Source organism: Nelusetta ayraudi, unplaced genomic scaffold (genome assembly GCF_046127955.1).
Source record: "Nelusetta ayraudi isolate G7.1 ecotype Tasmania unplaced genomic scaffold, CSIRO-AGI_Nayr_v1 ptg000042l, whole genome shotgun sequence".
Taxonomy (NCBI): domain Eukaryota; kingdom Metazoa; phylum Chordata; class Actinopteri; order Tetraodontiformes; family Monacanthidae; genus Nelusetta; species Nelusetta ayraudi.
This window is the reverse complement of record NW_027466092.1, coordinates 12,200,436-12,226,962: the sequence shown is the minus strand read 5'-3', so window position 1 is coordinate 12,226,962 and position 26,527 is coordinate 12,200,436. Positions and strand designations below refer to the sequence as shown.

At 44.9% G+C, this 26,527-nt stretch overlaps 1 protein-coding gene across 2 annotated transcripts in view; it reads right to left on the bottom strand.

Moving 5' to 3' along the window:
- Nucleotides 1-301: 301 nt before the first annotated feature.
- Nucleotides 302-26,527, bottom strand: part of rhbdl1 (rhomboid, veinlet-like 1 (Drosophila)) — a 48,116-nt gene continuing 21,890 nt past the window's right edge. For both annotated transcript variants that reach the window (XM_076034476.1, XM_076034475.1), the window contains exons 3-8: nucleotides 24,198-24,422; nucleotides 22,145-22,293; nucleotides 21,903-22,015; nucleotides 5,500-5,600; nucleotides 2,988-3,048; nucleotides 302-942 (exon numbers count right to left, since the gene is read on the bottom strand). In XM_076034476.1, coding sequence (XP_075890591.1) covers nucleotides 671-942; nucleotides 2,988-3,048; nucleotides 5,500-5,600; nucleotides 21,903-22,015; nucleotides 22,145-22,293; nucleotides 24,198-24,422 — 921 coding nt within the window. In that variant the 3' untranslated portion in view covers nucleotides 302-670. The remainder of the gene's footprint in view (nucleotides 943-2,987; nucleotides 3,049-5,499; nucleotides 5,601-21,902; nucleotides 22,016-22,144; nucleotides 22,294-24,197; nucleotides 24,423-26,527) is intronic.

Genomic DNA, 26,527 nt, shown 5'->3' with positions numbered 1-26,527 from the left:
TTTTCCCTTTTGCCCACCTCAAGAAGTCAAACTAGACTTCTTTGGGGCCTTCAGATGTATGGATGACGGCTTAGAACGAAACCGCTGATAAAACGACTTCTGAAAACGCCTGCAATAAACGAGCACAATGGCTAAATGCTCACAGAGTGTCGATGTGTCGATGAGACTTCAACATTTATATATATATATATATATATATGTATGTATATATATTTATATATATATATATATATATATATATATATATATGTATATGTATGTATATATATATATATATATATATATATATATATATATATATATATATATATATATATATATACATATATATTTATTTTTTTTATATAAAAAGATATAATGCTCCTCAAAATTGATCTGAGGAGCTGTCATCTGTACTTTGTTGCTACTGTAATCCCTCTTTAATAAAAGAGACATATTTCCTTTGATTTGCAAAGAATCTGTAGAAAAGGGTTTCTGGTAGATTTTTGGATTTGAATGATCTGTTTTCACATTTGGGTTGAACTCAAAGCAGAAATGGCATTTTTTTTGTTTTGTTTGTTTTGACTTGGTTGGGAGGAAAGCTTCTGTTTGGAGTCAGTGAACATGTTCAAGGTGTAACTAATGGGGTCAAGTGTTAGGGGAGGGCGACGTGGGGGGAGGCGGCCCTTCATCAGGGAGGGGGCGGGATCTGCACCCCCAGCAGCTCGTAGGCGAAGATGTTCCAGAAGATGGCGAAGAGGAGGAAGGTGATGAAGGAGAAGACGATGACCCACCAGGAGCACTGCTTCTGCAGACTCTCCTCGTAGCTGCGCAGGATCAGCAGGCCCATGCTGATGCCCACCACGGCCCCCGACAGGTGCGCCATGAAGCTGGGCTGGGGCCCCGAAGAGGGCAGCGGCGGAGAGAAGCGCAGCCAGACGGCGCGACCCACCTCGGAACTCACTGCGGAGGCACACAGACAAGCCAGGAGTCAACACGGAGGGACAAACACTCTGAAGTCAATCCATGGAAACAGGGTCGAGCACTGCAGGGGGCTTTACATGGAAAGGCTCGAGCCTTCATAGGGGAGGAACCACATCAGGTAATTTCCACAGGTGTGTTATTACACACATTAATATAGTAATAAATATAACATCTTTCTGCTGGTTACATAAGGAGGATGAATTTGTTGCATATGCAGTGATTTGCTGAAGTTGCTTAGACACTATATCATGTTTGACTAATGAGAAATTCCTCATTACTAATAATAATGCTACAATCCAGAAGAAATTAATGATCTTATAATTTTAAGATTTTTATTTTATTTTTTTTAACCTATGTAGTATTTGAAAAACTTGGCCTTGGAAACAATTTTTAAAAGTCACTTGAGAATGATTATCTTCTTACATCCCCTGCTGACACTCTAGAAGTGTTTTTTTAAATCTACCGTTGTTTCACTAGTGCACTATGAAGGATTAAAGGTGAGAGAAACAATGTATCACAGGGGAGTGCTTCCAGAATCGTCTCTCTTTTGGCAGAGAAAGAGGATTTAAACAAAGCCTTACCCTAAAAAGTGTTGCCGCTTGATTCTCATCGCTGTGTGCGACTGCCAGAGTTGAATAAATACTCATTTCAAGAGGAGCAAATATTCACTCAGCCTTTACCGCGTTTAACGTCTTATTTTGAAATTCCTTTATTTGCTAAAAAGAGCAACGAGGAGGAGAGCGACTCCTCAGCAGAGAGTCGCAGCTCTCTGTGCTCAGGAACAGATGGAGGCAGCATATTGCTTACTAATGAAAGTCACAGTGTTTGGGCCCTCGTGTGGAGAAGACAGAACAAGTAGTGCGACTCGAAAGCTTTAGAATAGAGCAGCACGTCCGGTCACAGAGAACCTCGCTCAGAGGGCAGCACTAAGAAAAGCACAAGAGGCAAATCTGCCGCTGTGATTTAAAGGGACAGTTCAGCATTTTCTAATCCACATAACCCTTCTGGAGTTTCACAGAGGGATAAAACTCCAACCTATGATAGCCACATAGTTCAAAACCATGTAGATCAGGAGGGCAAAGAGTCAAGCTGCTCAGCCAACAACATGGAGGTGAACTGTACAGGTCTCGTTACCTCCAACCTCATTAAATACACAATCCAACAACTCACCCCCTGCACATTCACCACACAATGAAATAATAGTTTGATATCGCAGTATAGCGAGTTGTTTTCAAGGTAAATGTATAACCGGAACTATAAACTATATTAAAACAAGGCTTTATTGAGTAGAAGCAGGTGTCTAATGTTGGCAGACTTTGTGTTGGCAAGTGGTGATGATTTCTACACTAACCAAGACCCAGAGCCTGATTTATGTGTGCAGATCACATCTTGGCCATGAGCGCATTTGCTGGATTGTGTATTGTGTATTTGCTGACCAGTACTGTTTAACTCCCTTGGATCTTAAAACAACCACCACTAATAATTAAAGGGAACAAGGTTAATGGCTGTACACAAAATTGTCAAAATGTTGAACAGCCCCTTTAAAAAGCCAATATATTGAGTCATTTTAAAAATAATAATAATTAAACACCTCCAGGTGATTCCATAACCAGCTCGTTAAAATTTCCACACGGCCAATGATATGCTGTTGTAATATTTTGTCACAGCCAATCATAATGTGTGATGTCACAGCAGGACCTTAAGCCCCTTCAGCAGTCCTGACATATCTTGGACTAAAACACTTAGAAGACACCACATGTGTAGCACAGAGACTTGTTGTGTTGGTGAGAACCAGCGTGGCCTCCACAGGTTTCCTCTGGATGGTGGAATTCTGTCCGTGTGTATCACTGCAGAACAGTTACGTGGAAAGGGAAACATAACCGGAGGAGCCCCAACTATTTATTTTCCAGAGAACGCAAAGAGGGCGGCGAGTCTTAAACATGCTGGAAAAATGAAGGAGCCAACATGAGATGCATTCAACTTGGATGGCAGCAGCCGTTGGAGTGTTTGTCTGGACAACTTACTGCAGACCAGCGCCAGGATCATGCGGAGCAGCTTGTATGGACAGCGCATCCCTGCCCAGTTCTGCAACACACAGCCAAAGTGTCTCGTCAGCACAAACAAGCAGGACGCCGACGGCAGCTCCAAACACAAGCACCAGAAGCACATTTATAAACACAGATTTATTTTCTTCATTAAGTTGAACATTTCTCCTTTACTCCTCCTCTGGAAGAAAAGAAAAGATGAGACATAATGTTTCAGAGAGGGGAGGCGGCTCCGAGGCCGCACACAGAGGAGATTATACACCTGGCTGCTCTTCACTTACTGGTTCCAGCCCAGCGGCACTCTATTAATTAGGGCTGTAGTACAGTAACAGAAGGGGAGGCAGCGCCGCTAAATAGCCTTCTTTTGATTCTCAAGGAGAGAAAGAAAGAGGGGACGACAGCTTCATGAGGTGAAATAACACGATTACTCTACAGGATTATATGGGGAAAAAAATGTCAGAGTCACATTCCTGAGTGCTCCTGGCGCAGGGAGGCTGACCCAGGGCCAGCTTCTTCTTCCCCGCTGCCTCCTCTTCTTCACTAACAGCAGAAAATTGAAACAGAGAGCCGCCCCCTCCTCCCATGAAAAATTAAAGGCCGGGGGCGAAAGTATAAATAAGAGCCGCCGCGGCCGTACGCGGGAGTGGCAGCGCTTGTAATGTCACAATAGTTTTAACGGATAAATGATTCATGCGGAGGAGCAGGACGGTTTGGGATGTCGGCGATGTGGAGTCGCCGCGTCCTGATTGGACCGCTTTTTTATGCAGCACTTGCTCGCTTGATACGGTAGCCGAGGACAGCCGAACCATGACAGCCGCTGTATTTCATCCAAAAAATGGATGAAATACAGCTATCTTATGACCTACTTACTATTAATATAATTTCTTCAAGTTCGGCTGGTTGGATTAAAAAGCTTAACGGGCCGCATATGGGTCCCGAACCTTAGTTTGCCCACACCTGCTCTGGGTTTCTGAAGAAATAGGGAAACCCCCATTAAAGAAACCTGCTGTCCCACACCAGACCTTAAAAAGTAGCAGATTTCTTTTTCAAATCAGAGTATAAAAAAAGTGACATGAGTCAGATTGTGATTTGTGTGCTACACGGCGCCGAGATGTACGATCTGACAGCTGAGCTTCTAGCCGCATGACTTCCAGTGAGTGGTGTCCGCAGCAGCGCTCCAAACTTCACTGAACCTGAAAATGTCTGTTCAGTGAGTCGGACAACGATGCCTGATGGCAGTCGGTTAGATATTTTTGTGGACTGGAGCCCGGACAAGGCTTTAAGACTTGCTGGAGACACACAGACGACAAGAGGAAGTCGCGGGAGCAGAACTAACACGTGCCTTGAAGGATTTCCCTGCAACAAAAAACAGGCATCGGGCGCAACAAAGCAAATAAACTGTTGTCTGTCTGTCAGCTGTGAGCAGGGCGCACTTGCCCGGGACCCATCGGCGCTCTTTGATTTGGATCCCTGCTGGCGTCACTGCGCCGCATTAGCGAAAGTGATTTATCAAAGGCAGCATTGCCGGGGGAGTGGAGGAGAGCGGGGAAGGCCGGGGATCTACGCAAATAAACAGCGGGAAGAAATGCTCTCCAGCGCCGTGAAGGGACTTAAATGTATGTTTTTGTTCACCAGTGGCCGCAAACATAAACTAAATAATTAATGAAAGTGCATGAATGAGACGAATCCCCTGACAAGCACGTCCAGTACTGGAGAGAAAAGCGTCTTTTATCAGCAGAAGCTCCTTCACAGAGGACACACGGGACACTTAAAGACATGAGAAATGAGCGCGCAATTGTGTAACATTTTAACAAAATGCGGTGTTGATTTCTAACATTAAACTGGCGGCACCTGTGCGGATTAGATGTGGCTGTCAGCACATTAAAACGTTGGTTTCAGCACAGTGAACCTACAACTTTGGTGACAATACAAAGAGAGCAACGAAATGATGTTGTTTTCACTTTTTCTACCTCCCAATATTGCTCAAAACATTCTTTCTATCTGTCTGTCTGTCTGTCTATCTATCTATCTGTCTTACATTTGGATGGTCAGCTGTCTGGTTGTGATGCTATTCTATTTGTCCTCCACCGAAACACCCAAAAACCAAAAAGATGATGTCGTGGTGTAGGCGTTATGATGATGATTGAATTGAATTGAATTGAATTGAATTGAATTTTATTTTCGTTTACAATGTAAATATAAAGCAATCTTGTGCAATCAACTACAAGAAATTATATATTTATAAAACAAACACAACAAACAACTACAAAAACAACAAAAAAACCTTCCAAAACAAATTTGCACAACTAGATACATTAACATTTTTTTTTTTTTAAACAACTCTGTAAACGAAAAAAGGAGTAGGCTGAAGCTGAAGCTTATTTTTGCCTAACCTATGCGGTCCATCAGAATTCCTGAAATGTTAGCCATACAAAAACCAAACAATGATGATGATGATGATGATGATGATGATGACGACAATGAGAGTTACCATGACGACGTTGGCCAGATGTGCCGAGCACAGAGCGTAGACCCCGCCGGAGCCCCCCACCACTGGGGCGCGCATGTCGGTGATGGACACCGTCAGAGAGCCTGCAGAATTAGCAAGAGAAAGAGAGAGAGGGAGGAAGAGAGAGAGAGAGAGAAACGGACGTCAGAGAGGCTGTGGTTGTGTTTGGTGGACAGCAGAGGGGAAAAACAAAGAGGACGATTACTCATCGCTCAGCAGCCGCTAACCTTCCTCGCAGCATATTTTGTTTTTTGTGAAACATTGCAGCGTTCCCAATGACTCTCTCCTCACAAGGACGCTGCTACATCAGCTGATCTTCTCGTGCCTATTGTGCGCCTCCATTGTATGCAGCAGATGCATTGTGTGTCACTCCGCAGTCCCCAGGACACTTCTACCGTGACTGCGAGGTCCACAAAAAGAACAACCGGCTAATTATGCTCGAAAATGACAAACAAGTGGAAAAGGAAAGGTTTCCTAATTTGATTTTTATCAATTAAAGAAAAAAAAAAAAGTCCATCTCATAATGGTGTGCTATCACAGTCAGGCCAGCAGAACAGAGTGGAAGGCTTTGCAGAGGAGGCTAATTTTCCAATTTGTGCGCTCTCTCGTCCTGCTTATATTCATGAGTGAAATGTAATTTGTGGAGAGAAGTCAAATGTGCTTAGCGGAAATACGCGATGTGAAATCAAAAGCAGTCGTGGCGTTTTGGCACAGAGGAAGCAGGAAGATTTTGACACCGTGCAGGAAATTATAGTGTTCTAAAATCAGCACATCTACTCATTAGTCAACACTGTCCTCAGCAGTGTTTATTCAAGCAGTGTAAATTATTTCTAAGCACTTATTAAGTGGGGTTATTGTCACCTATAGGCACCGGGCGCAAAGTGTTATTTCCACAGAGAAGTGGGGTTTTCAGAAGGACATGACACCACCAAACATCTCGCAAAGGCCGTTGCATCGCCGGCAATTTGATTTTGAAAACTCACACATTCGCCTCTGCCTAAGCTCCAATCTAAAGTGTTTTCAGTCCACCTGAGTAACCCAGAACCAATCATCTTCCCTTTATGTTTGTCACAAAAGCAGGAAGTGAGTGCACTGAAGACTCCCCCTGGTGGAAAATAAGTTCTGTGCATGAACATTGAATGGACTTTGCCAGAGTTTTGTTAGACGTTGCAGTGCGCTGTGACTCAGGGGTCTGATGTTGCTGCTCACACCAACCAGAAGTTTTAGGATGGAACGGGGAACTGACAGGTGGATCAGGGCAGCTGATATTTTGGGCTCAGGTCTCAATTTAGCGATCAGTCTACATTCCAAATCTCATCTAGGGTCTGAGCTTTGGGTCAAAACGATTCTTTGCTGCAGGGTGTCTGGCTCTCCCTCAGAGATGGGGTGAGAAGCTCAGCCACCTAGGAGGGGCTTAGAATAGTGCCACTGCTCCCCCACGTCAAGAGGAGCTGACTGAGGTGGCTCCGTCCTCTGATCAGGAAGACTCCTGGAGGAAGTGTCTGGGCATACCCAAGTGAGAGGAGGCCTTGGGGTAGAAGACCTTGTGGTAGAAGACCTTTGGGCGTCCCTGGAAGAGCTGGTGGACGTGGCAGTCTGGGCTTCCTTACCTCTACAACCGCAACTCAGACGAGAATGACAACGATCTCAGTTGTGGGCAACTGCACTTCTTTCTTGGCTACCGGAAAACATCTCCAGAGCTAAGGAAGTCTCTTGGATGAAAGCTGAAATAAATATAGACCAAAAAGAAGGCTGGTTGCCAACAACTCTCAGAGCCTGAACAGACTTCTCAGGGTTTATTTAAAGGTGTTTTCCCAAATTGACGAAAGAAATATGTCCAACAAATTTAGGGAAGATTCTGTGTGACGGCCACGTTATAAATACTGTGTCTCTGCACTTGATTGGTACAATGAAGACACTGATCAAGTGCAACCCAGGTGCACACAGTCACCGTGAACAGCCACATTTCATGGAACGTTACAATCTGGGATTTCCAATCCATCCTGTAACCCCGCCCACCACACACCACCGCACCCTCCAGAAATTTCCTGTTACACATCAAGACGTCAGATATCACAGGATCTTTAAAACATGGGCATTAGATGCAAATTAAGCAGCCGTGCCACACTGCGTGAGAGTGACTCTTCTCCTCTGGAAGACTCAGACAGACAGAGAACAGAGACCTCAGACATCCCATCAGGCGTGAATATTAAACCTTGTTGCTGCATCGACGTCGCAAATGTTGCAGTTGCACCTGCTTCTGCATGGGTGGTGGTAGTGGTGGTGGTGCGACCAGCAGTGAGCGACACCGCTGCCAAGTAGGACAGAATTCCAAGCAGGAGGGACTCACGGCGAGGGCGCCATCAGACGCGGTTAATTATGCAAATTAGCTGATAAGGGAAGCAGAGAGGGCTGATAAAACAAAAACAGACCCCCTTTGAAAAAAAAGAAAAGAAAATCAAATAAATAAAAAAAAAAAATCACAGCCGGGCTTTTGCTGAAGTTGTGATCTCAGATCTATAATGCATGTCGCCGCATTCATTAATTCCACGCATGCGTGCGTGAGTGCGTGTGGCTCTGCGCTGAATAAACATCAATGGGAGAGCGCCGCGTCAGCCGGCGGCGCCGATCGCAGGGAGACAGACGGTAATCAGAACCACCCACCCCCGCCCTTCCACGAACCCCCCCCCTCACTATCCCGACTCACTCATCTCCCGCCGCTGCGACCTGCGACACCCACGGGCTCCTCCACGTGGATTTATGGGCCGGGTGAGGGCTAACGCCTCAGCCAAAGATTCTGACGAGATTTACCGTGGCCCATTTTTTAAGCGGTTCCACAAAATTGCAATTACATAGCGCGCCGTACAGTGTGTGTGGTCTCTGATCTCTTCAAAGTCAAGGAGAGAAATTGAATTGGGGCGACTTCAGCAGCAGCAGCAGCAGCAGCACTATGGAGCCACCCCCCCCAGTTAATTTGTGACATGGATTCATCATATTAATAAAATATTGATAGGATGTTGCGGGATAATGTTTTGAGAGATTTAGCTTTGGTAACGTTTTTGTCCATTAGTCCAATAAATGTAGTCTTGTAATTTGTTAAAGCATTCGACATAAGCCACAAACACCAGTCTATTACTGTGGAACAGACTTATGAATATTTATATTTCCCCTTTTCTTTTTGGCCCATTTACACTTTCAGCAGACAAGCATCAGCGTTAATTTGGAGAGTTTTCAATTAGTTTCCTTTTTAATGTGAGGATAGAAGTGATACAAAAATGGAATGAAAAATCTGCCATGCTATTCTAGCTTGTTTTTCTTTCCTTCCATAACTCCTGAGGGGGCCGCAGGGCCACATCTTCAGCTGTGGCTGTCTTTAATATCAGGCGGCTGGGACGACGCGTTGCGCTTTATTTTGAAATAACTTTTTCAGAATTTGCTGTTTGGAAGTTCCAGGATCCAAGTCCTCAGGGAAACTCCTCGCCGTTGGGTCCTACATCTTTGAAATGCCCTGAAACTTAATCTAATTTTTTTTTTTCCAAGATAAAAATCAGAGCATTTTTCAAAGCAGAGACAGGATCTGACAGAGAGGTCACACCTCCGTCTGCAGGTGCAGGAGAACCTTCATAGGAGGAATCGGCCCTCCACAGGGGAGCAGGAGGAAAAAAAAACCTCCCCTGCTGGCTCGACTTTGGCGAGACACACACACCAGAGTACTGTATGAATATTAAACAGGGTCTGTCATGTTGGCTCTTCCGCTTTAGGGGGATTTAAAATTTAGGATTACTGCGCTCGGCGGGAGGCTGAGACGGGAGGTGTGCGATTATTCCAGTGCTAGGTTGACGCGCCGCCCGTCTTCGCCGGGGACAGATAATTTATTGTCGCCGGGCTGAAAGTCATCGTTAACATCCTCAAATCTTTTTGTGCGGCGCTAACATTTACAAGAGCCTTCCACGGTGAGGGCCACCAGGGCAATGTGCTCCGCTGCGAACTTCAAAAAAAAGTCAACGATCGTCGCAGGGACAAACTTCCAGCACCGCTCGGGGCTGCCCTTCAGCTGGGGGGCGACCTCTGGGTTTTTGGCATGCTTGTCCAAGGCTGAGGTTTGATCAGATGTATTGTAAGAACTGGATAAAGGACTGGCAATATTCTTTCCAGTGGTCACTCGAGGTACTTTGGCCCAAAAAGCATTTTTTCCATAAAGAAACAAAAAAGAAACAATCTTTCTATCATAGATTTTCCAAAAATAGTAAAGGCCAGAAAAACGCCTGGAAAAGTTTATTTCCAGTGTGACGTCACAGAGTCATATGTGCTGTGTCTCAGGTCTTCCTGATTGGCTGATGCGTCCAGGTGAATCACATGAGTTACAGAGGCATGATGGGAAGTGACACTACTGCGCAAGCTGCATTATGTGGAAGCAACATGGAATCCAAAAACCTTTTTGGAGTATGTGCTGGGGGAGCAACTCCATTGAAAATGGGCCGCCGTATTGGATCCCGGGGTCTTGGGTTTGATCGAGCCTGAGGATGCACAGGGAGCACGGCAGTCGCTAACAACACAGGCTGCAAAGAATCTCTGCAAAACAACGTCTCAGCACAAGAAAAAACAACTTTTCTCATTTCATGGTCTGTCAGCACTGAATAGGGTTTCTGAGCCAGCTAGAGAGCACTGCACAAACTAATTATTAAAATAAATAAATAATTAAATTAATAAATTAATGAACCGCTATAGATCTCCATTAAACAGCACATTTAGCCCTCTGTTTACAGCCTTCCAGAAAAAAAAGGCCCCACTTCAGGAGGACTGAACAAAGCTTCCACAAACTTGGAAGGGGCCAAAAAACAACAACAACCAAGGTGGCCTCAGAAAGTCGAACCAACACCACACTGGAGGTTCAAGGTCTCCTTCCATCACAAAGGGCAGAACCCCATCCCTCCATCCCTTATTTTTGGAAAGTGGAGCAAGCTAGGGGAGTAAAGGAGGAACCTTTCTTCTGGGCTGTTTACTGACATATTATCATTAGGATACATTAGTAAAGTGAGTGTATAGGGGTTTAAGTCGAGGCAACTGGACGAACTAGTCCTGTTGCCTCAACTTAACCCTTCCAGTGATTTAGCGCTGTACAAATAAAAGTTTATTATTATTATTATTATTATTATTATTATTATTATTATTATTATTATTATTATTATTGTTGTTATTATTATTATTATTATTATTATTATTATTATTATTATTATTATCATTATTCCACACTAAGATGACTGGACGACTGAGAACCTTCACAGACACCAGTAAAGTATAAGACATACTGTAAGATAGGAATTCTAATAATCTGCCACGACTCTGAAAGTTTAGTGCCTGCAAAACAACACAACGCTGCTGGTTGCAGAGTTTGACCCGCAAGTCTTCAGTTGCATCCTCAGCCACTAGTTGTCCTGCAGCTCGCTGACGTCTTCCTGACCCTATGTGACAGGGTTCGTCACCGCCGACGCTGGGACTCATCTCCTTGACATGGAGAATGCAGCTCTGGCTGCTGGATTTTCCACTACGTCAACCAGCAAATCGGGGACTTTGCCTTTTAGCCGCTGGTGACTCCCCTCCAGACCCCCCTACGCAAAGTGTGTGTTTGCCAACAAGTGAGCTTGGAATAACGAGTCGCAGCTGCTGCTGCATCTGCAAACACCTGAAGTCAGTGTGATTAAACTAAAAAGAGCGCCACAATCAGGAAGGAAAAAGAAGGTGCCTATATAGTTGATTTGTCACTTGGCAGGGTTTTTTGAACAGAGTCATCTCAATAAAAATTGAACAAACTGACTAAAGCAACTTCAGCCACAGTGAAAAGCCACTTCTGAAATGTAGTTAAAAGATGAAGTGAACAACGGTTGTTTTTTTCCTTCTCTGAACCAAAAATAAACAATAATATAATGTCAAATCATACTTAAAGAGTTGATCCCTCCCAGCAAGTTTATTATGCAAGATGGGAAGTTATAGGACGAGCTGCGTTCATATATTTAGTTCTGTCTATAGTTAGATCTGTCATGTCAATAACAAATGTCGCAACAGCCTTTGATAGCAGGGCAATCAGATAAGCCACATCTCATGAAAATAATATGTCAAAAATGTTTCAGATCGACGCTATTTAAATAAAAGTTATAAAATATCTTCTTGTATTGCACAGAGGGCAATGAGACTTAGAAGTGTTTTTTCTGGCTTTGCTCTGTTTCTGTTCACATTGGGATCCATCCTGCATGTATTTAATCTTGTGGCTGTGCACAGACAAATGCTGCCGTCAGCAGTCCGGCAGCAGCCTAATAAACTGGGAGATGTCTGATCAGATTTATTTACAAAGCACAAATAGGAAGAGGAGGAGAGTAATGGAAATAGTGAGAGCCTGAAGAAGGACGACGCAGAAGACGGAGCTGAAAGTGCAGTCACGCAATCAACAGAACACAGGCTCTTTTCCCACTCTGCTCGTCCCTCTTTTCAAATATTTCACAAAGGAAAGTAACTGACTTTATTTCTAGTCAAAAGCCTGATAATAAAGCAGCACTTTGCATTTTTTTTTTTTTTAATTCTAGTTGTATTGTTTTTATCCCTATGGCCACAAATGCATTAGTAACGGAGAACTAAACAACATCACTGTACATTGTAGTTTCTTGACCAATTCTGTCGACCAGATTTCTCAGGAGGAAGTCAAATAAATACAAACAAACACACATCATGGTTCACCTTTACAGAGGCGACATCAGTGGCCGGTGCGTCTGGACACGATTTGAATCCCAACGTGATGGGACTTGCACCAGGCCATGGAGAGTCGACCATCTGATGGCTGCGGCTACACCGCATGGCCAAAACATGAGTGACCTTAAAATTTCACCGTGCAAATCCAAATCATGTGAACTATAAGATTTTTCATGTTTTTTGCCTTTTTGTTGAGCACAAGTATTATGATGAGACACTCAGTTTGTTTATAAACATGTTTCATTTACTGAGAGAAAAATTGTCTGCTTTGTGTTGCTAAGTTATGTCCCAATGGTAAAAACCAACTGCATGATAGCGCTTATGTGGCATTCAGATTTTTTGAAATAATTACAAAACAGCTGAAGAATAATTAAATGTTTTGTCCCTTAGCACAGGAGAAGCACTAAATGAAAACGGATGGACGGATTAAATATATTGTATTTTCTAGAAACGATTACTAAATCCGCCAGTGAGTGAAACTCCAGCACTTTTACGGATGAACTTCCTGAGGTTCTGCCTCGTTGCAACCTTAAGACTTTGATTGATTTGACTGACCTTTGTTTTTTTTGTTTTTTTAATTCGCCGTCACCCGGCTGTATTTTTCCAGGTGAGCTGCAGAAAAAATAAGAAAATGTCAAGGTGACCAAGAGGAAGCGAACCATCTGTCACAGCTCCTTTGTCGACTTTACAGTCCATTTGGAAAGCTTGCGGTTTCAAATGTCACTTAATAAGAGCCGGGTGAGTTTCAAGGCCTCATTTTAACCAGCAGAAGCCAGACGGCCGTTTTAATGAATGTATTTTCCATCCGGGAGGGACACGCCTCCCGCGCGAGGAGAAACACTGGAAACATCAAATCCGTCACCGTTGCCTCTCTCCAGGAAAGAGCAGCGTGACTTGCATTTAGTCCTCGTGCAAATGTAGCACCTTCATCCGTCTCCCTGTGCGTTCCTAGCAAAGCCGTGGGCGAGTGGCGGGGGAGGGAAAAACCCCTCTAACAAGATGCGGAGCGAAAGACGACGTATGCCAGTGCGGCAGTAAGAAGCGGCGATTAAACTGAAGCGTCGGCACCTTCACAGTGACTAAACACACGTCAGCTGCTCTCAGAGCACGTCGGTGCAATCATCGCTGGAAGAAGAGCTTCAATAACGGGGGAAACGCATCAGCAGCTACATCATCCTGAATTAAAAAAATAATAAAAAAATCATATCACCACCAAACCATTTATTGCTCACGAGTGATTTTTTTTCTCTCTTCCTTCTCTTCCGACCTTGGATGGAATGACTGAGTGTCTTCAATGACAAAGGACATAAAATATTACTTCCAGTGCTCAAGGTTATGGGGCCGGGATGAGTGCGAGAAGAGTGATAAGGTAACCCGGCCCGGCTAGATGGAACGTTCCTCAGCGGTCTGGATTTATTGCACGAATCACAGAAACCCAACGGCAGCAGGGGGCGAAACGTGGAAGGCGACTGGGGCTAACGATTACGTTCCAGCGGACCAATCAGATTAGCAGTTTCTGTGTGACATTAGCAGCGTGTCACGACACTTTGGTCAGCCACCACCGGAGTGGCCGGATCCACTCAGCTGATAGGAAGAAAGAGAAATGGAACACGTTGGAATTATTAAAAGATAAAGAGAAAAACAGATGGTGTCTGTTCATTTTTCGTCCATTCAGTTTCTGGTGCATTAAGCGGGACGGGCTCATTTGAATGAAGTGGATGTGACGTCATAATAGGCAGGTGACTAAATACAGCGATGGCAACACTGGCCGGTAACCACAGTGCAGCTTAAAGCAGTTTAACGGACCTCTTGGCAAAGCCAGTCGTCAGAACTGAAACAATCAGAGAGAAAAGCTCTCGGTGCCCTTTTCATGTTGCTCTTCTGCAGCGAAAATTCCACACCGCTGTGATGAGACTGCCTCGATAATAGCATCCACCATTACATCTGCAGCAGCAGCAGCAGCAGCAGCAGCAGCAGCAGCAGCAGCAGCAGCAGCAGCCATGGCTCAGTCTTTCTGGTCTTCTTCAGTGGTTTTCTGCTCAGCTTCCTCCCCTCACACCTCTGTCCTACTGACCCTTAAATGGTCACTTCTGGAAGTGTTGTCTATTGGAGAGATGAGGTAGATCCCTTGTCTTGTTCCGTCTGCCTTGTCTTCAGTGTCATATGCTGCCTTATCGTTTGATTATCTGGTCTGTTAGGTCCTGTTTGTTTCATCAGATTCTGTTCAGTTTGTTTCTTCGACCTCCCCGACTTCTTCCCAATGTGTGATTTTCACCTGCGGCTTCTTGTCTACGCCGCTCCTGATTGGACCCCTGTGTGCTTCCCTACCTTCATGTATAAACAGTCCCCATCTCCCTTTGTCAGGTTGTCATCAATAATGTTTCTTCCTCAGTGGTTTGTCCACATCTTGTACTTTTGTGATTTGATCGATTTTTGTTTTTGTGGCGTTTTTTGTTTTCTTCATCATTCTCTCCCAGTCAAGTTTGTGAATAAACTGCTTTTCACTGGCAAGACCAACAATGTGCTTCGACTGAGGAGGAACAAAAACTGAACTCCTACGCGGAAAAAAAACTTAATTTAAACTTGGGAGACTGGGAGTCCGTTGTCCTTGACTGACCTTGCGCGGCAGATAAATGTAGAGGCAGTGACTTGATGCTGCTGCTGTTGTGTACAGGGTGGGTCGGACAGGAAGTGAGCTGGGTTTCGACCCAGAAGATCTGACTGTGAGGTGGGAAATGGGGGGGAGGGGGTTTGAATATTAGCATGATCACAGAGGCAGGCAGTGCAACGCTCCAAGGTCACCCTGCCTCCCTCAGCGCAGCTCCGCACTTGGGGGATGCTGGGGGCGGGATTCATCACCAACGCGGCAGAGGGCTCGTCGGCCTCCTGAACAACAATGCGGCTGTTTGCGTAACAGAACCACGTCGGTCCGATCAGAGTTTTCTCGACCCGAACGCTGAGATTTTGCTGGGTCACAGCTTCACGCTCCGTCAAAGAGCAGGATTTCAATGTCTTTCAGACTGGCCGCAGACCTGGAAGCTGCAATCAAATCAGCATTTTGGGGGGTTTGGGGGGGGCGGGGGTGTGTGGTCTCGCCACCACTGCATGAGTCACCCAAAAGTGGGAGACCATCCCCCCCGCCCCCGCCGGCACTGACAGATATTTCTCCGTCTCGTCGGTGCCCTTCATCTCCTCCTCTGGCCACGTCGTCCCTTTAGCTCCGCCCACTCACAATCTAAAATTGCTTGATTGCGCGTGTGCACACACACACATTGAAGATGCTGCTGCAGCTGCTGCTGCAGTTGTGACCCTCCTCCATAAAACATATCCATAAAATCTCAAATTTTTCAAAGGAAGAAAAATAACTGGTGTCACACAAAGACCTCAAGATCAAGTTTTTTGTGGTCAACCTGCTGTTACTCAAAGGTCAACGCTTGATATTCTCTCGTACAGTGTAAAACCTGGATGTAAAAACAGCAGATTTCACCCCATTTAATATGATTTCTAGAAAAGTTGTGAAATAGACAGTCCCTTCCTTTCACAATGAAAGTGCTTTGAATAAAAAGACAAGGAAATCTATTGACTTCCATCCGACCTCCCATCTCACAGGAGTCTCATCTTTTCAAAGTCCTACGAACAATAGATGAGTGAAATGGCCATCAAACTTGCCTATTTCTGCTCAAACACAACAATAAAAAAAAAAAAATCTGATCTGTTTTACCCTGCTGCAATGCAACCAAACACATAATTGCATTTCAGACCAACCTAATAATGTCTTTTATTCGGATAAAGTTATTACTATTATTATCATTCTCCTGTGTTCTCTCAAGTCTTTTCTTATCCAACAATGTGGCTTATGTAGGTGCTTTTGTAATATAAATGACTTCACATGGCATTTCTCTGTGTGTCTTTTCCTTGTGTCATCTTGTCACCACTAATGTGTCTGAAGGACGGGGAGACCTCAACAAGCCTGACAGACCTCCATCCTGTCCTCCAACTCACTTCAGCGTCCTTTCCACTTAAAAGTTGCTTTTTTTAAAATGATGCAGCCAAAATAAACTCCCGGCATGTGTGATAATTACATTTACTCTGAGTAAATATGTGGCGTTCTACACTTTGATAAAAGCAGCAGTAGATTTGATAAGAGGAATGCGGTGGTAGGCCAGAAACCCCAAACCCTGCCGCCGCTCATTCAGAGACTGACTGTCCTTCTGTTAATGGGAGAGAATGCAGAAACAATCATGCGGCTAAATTAGGACAAACAGAGCTGCGAGCGTGAGACTAACACAACCTGCCATCCTGCCAGATAAGGGAACATTAATCAGCCGCTGAGAGATTAAACATCACATCTAGCTCGACACGCCGCTTTTTAAGTGATGACAACATCAACTGGCTCACCGGAAAATGAGGTTTAAATGACATCCGATCATTTATCACCGTTTTTTTCTTCTCCATCACAGCTCCCCCAACAGACCGTAAACGGTAGCGGGGCAGCAAATCGCCGCCTCCTGAGTGGCGGTGGCGGCGGCAACGCACGTTAGAAAAAAGCTCTGTCAAACAGCTGCTGTCAAGATAACAGGTGGCTGGACGCACCTGGATTGAAGTCCTCACGCACGCTTTCAACTGTGGAGCGCCGCACCGGTTGGGAAACCAGTGGAGAAAAAAATGCGGGGAAAATTCCCGGTCTTCTTTTTCAAGTGGGATTTTCTTTCCACTGAAATTTGAATTTGATGATGTTGTCTAGGCTGCGTACACACTGTACTTGGTCAAGTAGTGTGACGCTATCAATTCTGCGCCCTTGTGCATTCCAGATTCAGGTCATATTTTGCATGACTTTCATTTTTCAACAAATGCATTGACAGAAAATAAACAGGCATGAAAATCATCATAATCTGCAGCATCAACAGAAGACTGGGCTCCAGGGTGCTCATTGAGCTAAACACTGAAAACATTTTTTTCACTGGCAACTGGAGGTGAAAACATGGCTTCAGATTTCAAAGCCTTCTTTTGTTTATTTACAGACCAGAATGTTTCGATCCTAAAACTTAACTTTGCGCCATCCTGACACAGCTGAATCAGAAGCATGTCAAGTTTTTGTCAAGTCACGTGCAATTAAACAAATTAGCATCAATATGTAAATAGAAACACACAGCAATTTTAACTATTAGCCAATGGGAGTGAGTAATACTGAAACTTTTAGTGTCAATTATCAAATAAACACAGAATCTGTGTATTCACCCCAATATATATATATATATTTTTTTACTTATTTTAGAATTTTATGAAGGAGAGAGCAGCGTTTGGAGGAGAAACAACTCGTTCTCTCCCTGCTGTGATGGATGACTGCGTCAGTCATCGGCAGATGATGCGTCGAAGGAGCGCCGTTTGCACCAAGAGCAACTTTAACTTGATCGCACCACCACTTGTATCATTGCAACAAAGTGTGAAAAGCATTTGTTTGGAGGATGTTAGGATGTGTTACGTTTTCAGTTAATGGATATTGTTAAATGTTTGGATATTTTTGTTAATCAGCAAGCAAAATAGAATTCAATCATTTTCTGTCTTATCCAAAAAGCATCCATCTTCAGCATGTTCTTTTTAAAATCACACATCCATACAAAAAACTGAATGCCTAAATGCCTAAAATGTTCTTCCTTTAATAGCAGAAAATGACAAAACCTAATCTGCTTTTTAAATGCCTCCTACACAATAAGCTTTACAAGACTGTGGCGAAGGGACCTGCCTGCAGGAAAGGCTTCTGCGTCACTCCTGTGATTCACGGTGAAAGCTTTACACAGCTCTTTGTTTTGTCACATTCAAGACCGCACAATTGACTGTGAGAGCTGAAAAGGCTGCAGGAGGAGCCGGTCTGTCTCAAGAGCAAGGTGTTAGGAGACGTCCACACCCTGAGGTTCACACTGGGCTGCCAGCGAAAACACCTTGTTGGGAACCTGTTGATGTCTTGAAGCACAAAAAAAGGAGGACGGGGGGGTTGTTGCTGGCCTGAAGGAAGGAAGAAGAATCAGAAGAGATAGAAGAGATAGAGGAGGAGAAGAAAACTCTCTCTTCTTTCCTCTAATCTGATGCTGTGCTTGAATGTTGAACATGAGTCGGCATTTTCGCCGTCTTCTCTTCTGGCTCTCTCTTCATATTTGCAAACGGGAAGCGTAAATGGGTCTTTTCAGGTGCAGTGTGAGCCCACACAGCTCTGCTGAAAGAAGGAGCTGAGTGAGCAAGGACGAGTGCCGTCACAATACGCCACTCACCCCAAGGACGGGCTGTGCATGCGGCCATCAGCCCACGCTCACCACTTACAGCACATCTTATCTTGGTCTTTTAAACTTTGCGCGTAAACTTCGCAGAAGCACACAGTGTGTGCGACGCGTCGCCTCGCGAGCGCAAACACCGACGGCGGCTGGAACCTCAACGTCCCACCGCCGCAGCGGAATAACGAGCGGCGGGCGTGCAGAAGATGATCGCAACAGACAGCGTTATTGAACTCATGAGCCGGATGAGACAGAGTGAACACAAACAGGCGACTGCCAGCAGCAACGGCACGGGAGAAGAGGGGTGGAGGGAGTGGGGTGGGGGGAGATAGGAGGGAATGAGTAAAAAGCAATATTAATAAAAGACCGATTTCTAACTTTCTGTTGTAAAAGTTGTAAATTTAGTGAAGAAGGGCAGGCTTGTCAAATGTCACTGCGTATTTGACACACACACACACACACACACACACACACACACACACACACCGATTAGACTGTGTGGGGATGAATTTAATTCAATTTAATCTAATTGATTAAAATGAATATAATCCACTCAGGTGTTTCCAGAATCCCCGTACATAACACACGCCGGCGCTAATTTAAACGACAACAACAACAACAACAACAACATCGTTGAGTTCATTTCGACTCTGAAGGTGTTGACGCATGGCACGATTTTCACAGCTGTCTGTGACTTTGGATTTCACACGAGCCGACCGGCTTCAGGAGAATCTCTGACGACGGTGTATCACACATTTAACGGCTAGGCCAGTCGATGATCACTTCCTCCACTGTTCCCCATCGTCGTTTTGATATCGCTGCTCTTTCCCCACCAAACTCCCCGTTTTCATCGGCTGGCACTGGCAGGTTTTTGCAAACCAGTACACACTAGTCTGTGGTATGAAAATTAGAGTCCTAGTGATTGTCACATCCCGAAGGATGCAACATTTCTCCTCCGCATGTGACCGATCATCCCTTCCGAGGGAGCGGTGGGCAGCAGCGGTGCCACACCCGGCGATCATTGGGTGATCAACCCCATCAAGAGTTGCCTGAAAAATTTCAAACTTGGTGGAAGTGTCTGAATTTCACCTCGCACTGAGAGAAATCATCCCTCACACGCTGACTGACCCCGACTGCTGTAGTGCCGACTTGTGCAGGCCAGTGAGGCACGACTGTGAGCCTTGGCCGTAATTGCGCATCCAAACATAAACCGTGCAGTGCCTTCTTAGCTATAGACTGGAATCAAATGAAAGAAGAGGCCACAGCCGATGTACATTTCTACCGTGTGTAAAAAGTCCTGCTAGAAATGTTAAAACGAATGAAACAAACATAAACAAAAACTAAATAATACAGCGCACAAACCTTTTTCTGTGCACGTGGACACAGTTAAGAGGAGTTCCCTGACAGTGTTGGCCATGAGGGTGACATTCCGTTCTTTTTGTGAAAATAACCACCTACGTACGAGGTGCACAAGGCCAAAGACTGTCCCTCCAATCAAGGTTTTTGATAAGCGCAGTTCCAATTCAAACTCAGTGCACTAGTTGAGAAGTCGACCCGCTCGGCAACGCTGCAGCTCCTCCCCCCCAGTGTGGAGGAACTGGCTCCTTCCTCATCCACTCAGACAGTTACGACGACGATAACGTCCGGCGCTGGGTTCATTTCCCTTGCAGCTCAAATTTCCTTCCAGACGGACGGCGTTAAACTCGAGTGTGAACGACAGCGATAAAATCTTTGATGGCCTCAACTGTTAGTCGGGCGCAAGAATCGTAATGAGGGCGTTTTGCCTCCGCAGGCGCAAACATCAACACCCCTCCCTCCTGCTTTGTTCCTCGCTGCTCCAGTTTGAACCGACGCCGAGGCTTAAAACCCCCGAACGGCGTCTCCAGAACCGGAGTCCCCGGGGAGAGAGCCGACATCGTCATCCCTCTTCCCCCCACTTTAAGTCTCATGCTGCTCCTTCGCTCTCCGTGTCATCACTCCGGCAATAAATCAAAGCCACAATAATTCATGAGTGTTAGGACTTGTGTGCGGAGGGAGCACCTGAGTTTTATGGAGCACAAGGAGTTTTGAGCGGCTTCGACTCCATTTTTGGAGCTGAATGTGTCAAAGCAGAGGAGAAAAAGAGAAGTGAGGTGTGGATTTATTCGCTTTACTGTAAAAATCACAGAGGGGGAAAAAAAAAAACTCCTCCCAGACTCGGTGGACTATTGCTCTCGACAACGATCAAATACCTGGAGATTAGCGAGACCTCTGGCAGGATTTTCACTCGGTGATGATAAAAGAGGAGGCTGTTTACAGATCCGTCTGTATTAACGAGATCTGTTGAGATTTACGTCAACGCATCCACAAAAAAATGACATAAATAAATAAATGCCAGCAAGCATTCACGCCTAATGATCAGCATATATGCAAAACAGAAAGTCCTTCCTGCTGTCTCCCTTGATGAGGCTGGGGGGGGGGGAGCTCAATGAGGGTTCTCATCACCAGGCACTTCAAACCTCCGGGCACAGCCAATCACGGGTTCTCAGCTTTTGTCCACCATCATGAGGGATACGATGGAAAAAGGGGACGCACGTTTGTTCGATCCGCAATCAACATTCACAAAGCGACCAAACAAGACGACAAAACCCACTGTGACAACACAGGTGTGCTGGAGGTTATTACACTGTACCGCCTTGGTTCTCAGCAAAGGAAGTCATTATTCAGGACGCCTTCGGCTCCAGCGTATTTATCATAGCGACGTATGTATTTTGAGAGCTTATGTAACACATCGCAGTTACATAAAAGCCAAGAAGTCGGAGGAAAATGTTGCTGCAGCGCAAAGTGAAATAATTATTCATTAAAAATGTCTGCATGTGTTTTCAGCAGGCTGAGCTGCAGTGCCGTCGCTCCCTGCTTTAGTGTGTTTGGAGGCGGTTAAAAGACAATGTCACCTTCACTTTGGAAATGCACACAATGTTTTAAGGGGTACAGTAGTCTGAGAGATGGGACAGCGACGCTCACAGAAAATGCTTGTCATTGAAAGCCAACAAGGATTAAAAATTTGACCGTGGAGTGACTTTTGAAACAGAGAGTTCTTATTAGTGTGATTGTTGTCTGGTATATCTGTATTATGAATGCAATTCTGGGGTGGAAAGTGTTGAGAGATAGTGTTAATGTATAATGTTATTAGTCAACCAGTCAAAAAGATTCTGTTAAATTACAATTTTTCTGTCGTTGTTCTTTCAATCCATAATCCAATCAAATTAAATTGATTAACAGCACAAAAAAAAACAAGGAACAAACTTAAAAATATTTGATTAAAATGCCCCCCCTGCCCCCTGCCAAAAAAAAATAAAAATAAAAAAATGTCACAATTCCTCTTTCCAAGACACCTACCTGCCAGCACTCCTGCCATGTAGAGCAGACTTATCCGCAAGATGCCGTGGACCATCTCCAGCGGGACGCCGATCATCAGCTGCAGCAAGGCGTTGAAGCCCAGCTGCTCCAAGCTGAGTCGGGACAAGCCACCGGCAGAGAGAAGGAGTTAGAGGGCCATGGTGTCTGACGGCAGTGTGTGTCTGTGTGTGTGTGTGTGTGTGTGTGTGTGTGTGTGTGTGTGTTGAGGCGGCGGTGCGTACCCGACGTGCATGAACATGTAGCTGAAGAAACGCCAGACTTGCGCCCGGTGGCCGGGGTGGTAGACCAGGGGGCTCTTCATGAAGTCGGGCTGGTACGTCTGCAGCACCCACTTGTTCAGCATGATCCCGTAGCACATGAACACAATGATCTGCAGGAAGGAAACCAAACTGTCAGTGCTTGCTGACACACTAGGCACTAGAGCTGACGCGATTAATTGATTGATCGATTAATCGACTCGACTGAAAAACGATATGATCACCACCTTCCTGAACGTGAGCTTAGCTTCCGTAGCTCTTCCATCCTTAGCTGTTGTTATGTGTTATCTTTTTAATTTGATAGTTTTTGAGGTTGTTGTTTCAGCTGCTGGTTCTGGAAGAAACAAAATGTTGTTTCTCGTTTTCAGGCGTGTCTTTTTCACAATTTCATTTTTTTTTCATTTTTTTTTTCATTTTTGTTAAAAAAATAATCACTTGATCAAATTGAACAGAACCAATAAAGATAATGAGGATTGAGAAGGATAACAAAATTAACTGATAACTGCAGCTCTACTAGACAGACTCCAAGACTGCTCGACTGGTGGAAAAAGTGGAAATTGGGCTGTGAAACTAAAACCAACTGCATTTAGCAGAAGGAACCCCAGACTTTTCTTGGCTCTCTGGGAATCTCATCTGATGCTTACTAGTCAGACAATTATTGCCCATGGTGGGGGAGTATGTATGTGTGTGCGTGTGAGTGGGGGTGCACATCTGCTTGAAAGACATTCATTTCTTTTCAGAAAATAATGACTCATTGTCTCTGTGAATTACAAGGAACCATTATTATCCCATCCTTACTGTCATTACAGACATTTGCAGGCATTACGAGAGCGCTTGGTTTTCCTCTCCTCACAATTACGACAATTTCAGAGGGAAAAGGTTGGTGGAGTTGCAGGTGATTTTCACCTCTAAATGGAGCAATTTGTTCAAATTTGAAGGCACTTGCAATTATCCAATGGTCAGACTTCTTTGGGCCATGTTGGACTTTCTAGTTTAATTACTTGGTTAACATTTAAACTAAACACAGCTTGTTTTAAAGGCCTGGTGTGGACTGTTGGAAGAAATGTTTGAGTGTATTAGTCAAAGTTAAAGATAAAGCATTTACACTCCTAACAAAAAGTTTGGAATATTTGGGCTTTTGAGTGAAATTTTAAAATGCTTCTAAAATGCCCTCAATAGCCTTTAAAGGGCAAATTATTTTGAATTTTTCTAAAAAATTAAACAAACGTGTGTGTTTAGCGTTTTCGTACTTTTTGCAGAAAATGCTGCCGGGTCTAATCCACCAACAGGACACTAAAAGTCCTGCTTCACAGACAATTTGTATTGTGTGAGCAAGATGACGCCAAACGAGAAAAACACACATGACGAGTCATTGAGACATTGTCTGTTGTGGCCTTCTCCCAAATGAAGAAACGAGTGTCACTTGTTTCGACTCAGATGCCCAACTTGCAGCCGACAGTTCACATTGTCCAAGCACATGTCTACCATGACCTAGGACATGGATCTGCTCTGGGTTTTGTGACATCACCCTGATATCACAGCTGCTGTCAGAGTGAGTGACGTCAGATCAGGTGCAACAAAAACATAAACGCCGTTTGCAAAAGCCCTCCTCACTGTCAGAGGCAACTAAATCTCACACACTGGTCTTTTCATCCAGACCAGGGAGCTCTTTGACCTGGTTTCCAAGTCCAGAAACCAGTGTTAAAAAAACCCCACCCCCTGCATGGTGGGCTGACAGTGTGTTGCACCTCGAAGGGATGGAATTAGTCGCAGCCGCTAAGCCCTTGACTCCGAAATGGGTTACCAGCGCATATAGAGCTCACAGTAAAAGCTGCTGATCAAAGCCAGAAAATCTTTTCAGTGGCTCTGAAGTTGAGCAACCCGAGCCCTCGGAGCAGTGCGAGAAGCCCGCGGCGGTTTGGGGGGGGAGTGGGGGTTGCGGCGCAGTGTCTTAAAAAACAAAACAAAGCAAATGTGGCGCGTGGATTTCTGACGAGCCGGGTCGGCCGACGCTCACCTGCACGATGGTGACGATGGCAATGAAGACGGGCGGCGGGCACAGGCGGTTCTGGTGGAAGTACCAGCGCCTGTCCGTCTCGCAGGGCAGGATCTCGTAGGCCACGTAGCGGACGAAGCGCTTGTACAGGCCCAGCCCCGTCTCGTCCAGGAGGATCTCCCTCTGCAGCGTGCGCCGGCCATTGGCGATGGCCCGTCGGAAGCTGCTGGAGCGCTTGCTGCTCATCTGAGAGGAAGGAAGGAAGGAAGGAGGAGAAATGCAGGTTAGCTTCCAGGGCTCTGGCGAGCAAACTTACTCAACAACATCTTGCAATGAGAATGAGGAGATCTTCAGCCTGCGCTGTGGTCAGCACCTTCTCCTCACAGCAAGAAGGTTGCAGAGTTCAATTTTCTGCCCTTCTGTGTGGAGTTTTCACACAGAATAGAATATAATAGATTGCCCTTTACTGACATTATGCACTGTACAATGGGACTGTGCACGACATTGTACTGTAGTTCACTGTATTGTACACAGTTCTCTCCAGGTTCTCCCGCTTCCTCCCATAGTCCAAAGACAAAGACAACTGGGAACTCTAAATTGTCTGTACCAGTGAGTGCGAGTGTGAACAGTTGTGTCTTTGTGGTTCTGCGATAAACTGGCGACTTGTGCAGGGTGTAAACCTGCCTTTGGCTGAAGACATTTGGGAATGACTCCAGCAACCCTACCGACCCTGAGTCCAGGAGAAGTGTGAATAGTTAATGCAGATCCTCAACATCAATTGCTGCCTTGTCATTTTTTCCATTCCATGTCTGTGATATTGTGCAGGAACTAAGTGTTGATATCAGCAGAACAAATGAATCAACAGTGAGATGCACCGCTTCAAAAAGAAGAAGAAGAAGCTGCAGACGAGCTCCAAATATAAAAGTTCTCACAGATGGTTTAAAACCATGAAATGCAACAAACGCAACGCACACTGTGATCTTTCATTCTCTGCCCAGATTGTGGAGCTGCGTATTGGCCAGAAAATGTACTCGGCATTGTCGGTGACTCTCTGATGATGAGTCTACAATATTTCTGTTTAAATAAAGCATTACAGTCATCATCGTTTAGTCGTGCTATTATGTTGTTTTTAGATGACGTGGATTTTATAGTATTTAGTTTGGCACTGATCTCCCAGCAACAGCATGAGGAAGCATGTTAGGTCGTTTTCAGAGCAACCTTGTGAACAAGCTAAAATATAAATAATACATGGTTTGAAACAAGACTGGATCAAACCTGGATACACGTCAAAGACTGAGAGGCAAAGGCTGAAAGTCATGTAACCAAACTAGCAACTTACTTTTGTAGCTACTGTGAGTAGATCTGACACATGGTGGAAAATGTATAAATGGCAGATGGATGATGGTTGGATGGATGATGGATGGTTGCATTTTTCAAGAATGATGGCTTGCAGGCCTACTGGCTTCACCCATGCCCAGCTTTAAACAAAACCTACACTTACACAAGTCTGGACAGACTGAGATAGAAACTGCGGACTCATCCAAAAGCGACATTGCAACTCTGCCTTTATTAATGTTTTGACAAATTGCTTTCTGAAAATGGTGCTGAAATAACAAAGCTGTTTTTCACACAGTGGTGATTCAGCAACTTCGTGGTGCCTAAATATTCTTTTGTCTGATGGCGGATCTGTGAGACACAGCACACGCGCTCACCCAGAACGCATTATGCAGATGCTTTAAAAAAAATTAAAAAATCTAACTTGTTGCTGAAATTAAAAGGTTAGTGTTCAACAGAGAGGCATAACTGTTCCAAAGTGGTGTTAGAAATGAAGGACCAAAGTTTAATATCACACCCGTGTAATGCACAAACGAGTTTCTGACGCCACTAGACGAGTCGGAGCAGCAGCAGAATATTAAGGGCTGATAGGATATTTAAATGATGTATAAGAGCTTTTGATTTTGACAGAAATCCGGTGCGGCTGCCAGCGGGGTTGATTGCAGCTCAGACACTGCGAGAAACGAGGCTTGTTCAAGTGATTTTCTCCTGGAATAGCAAATCTGCGTCAAAGTTATGAGCAAGGGAGAAAAAGAGAGAGAACGAAGGGGGTCGTGTCGGAGTGAGTTTGTGTTTGTGTTATCGCCAGATTCCAGGTTTTCTTAAAGGGAAACCAGCCTGCAGGCCAACTGGAACAGCTCCTGAGAAGATTTTAAAAGAGGCAAGATGAAAACTATTCTAACAGTTTCACAACCACAGTCGTCCTGTTATCAAGACAACAGACTTCATGTCTTTGCGGACTAACCGTGGAGGACACTGTGCAGAAAATAAGCCTGTGTGCTTCACTGGAACTATGT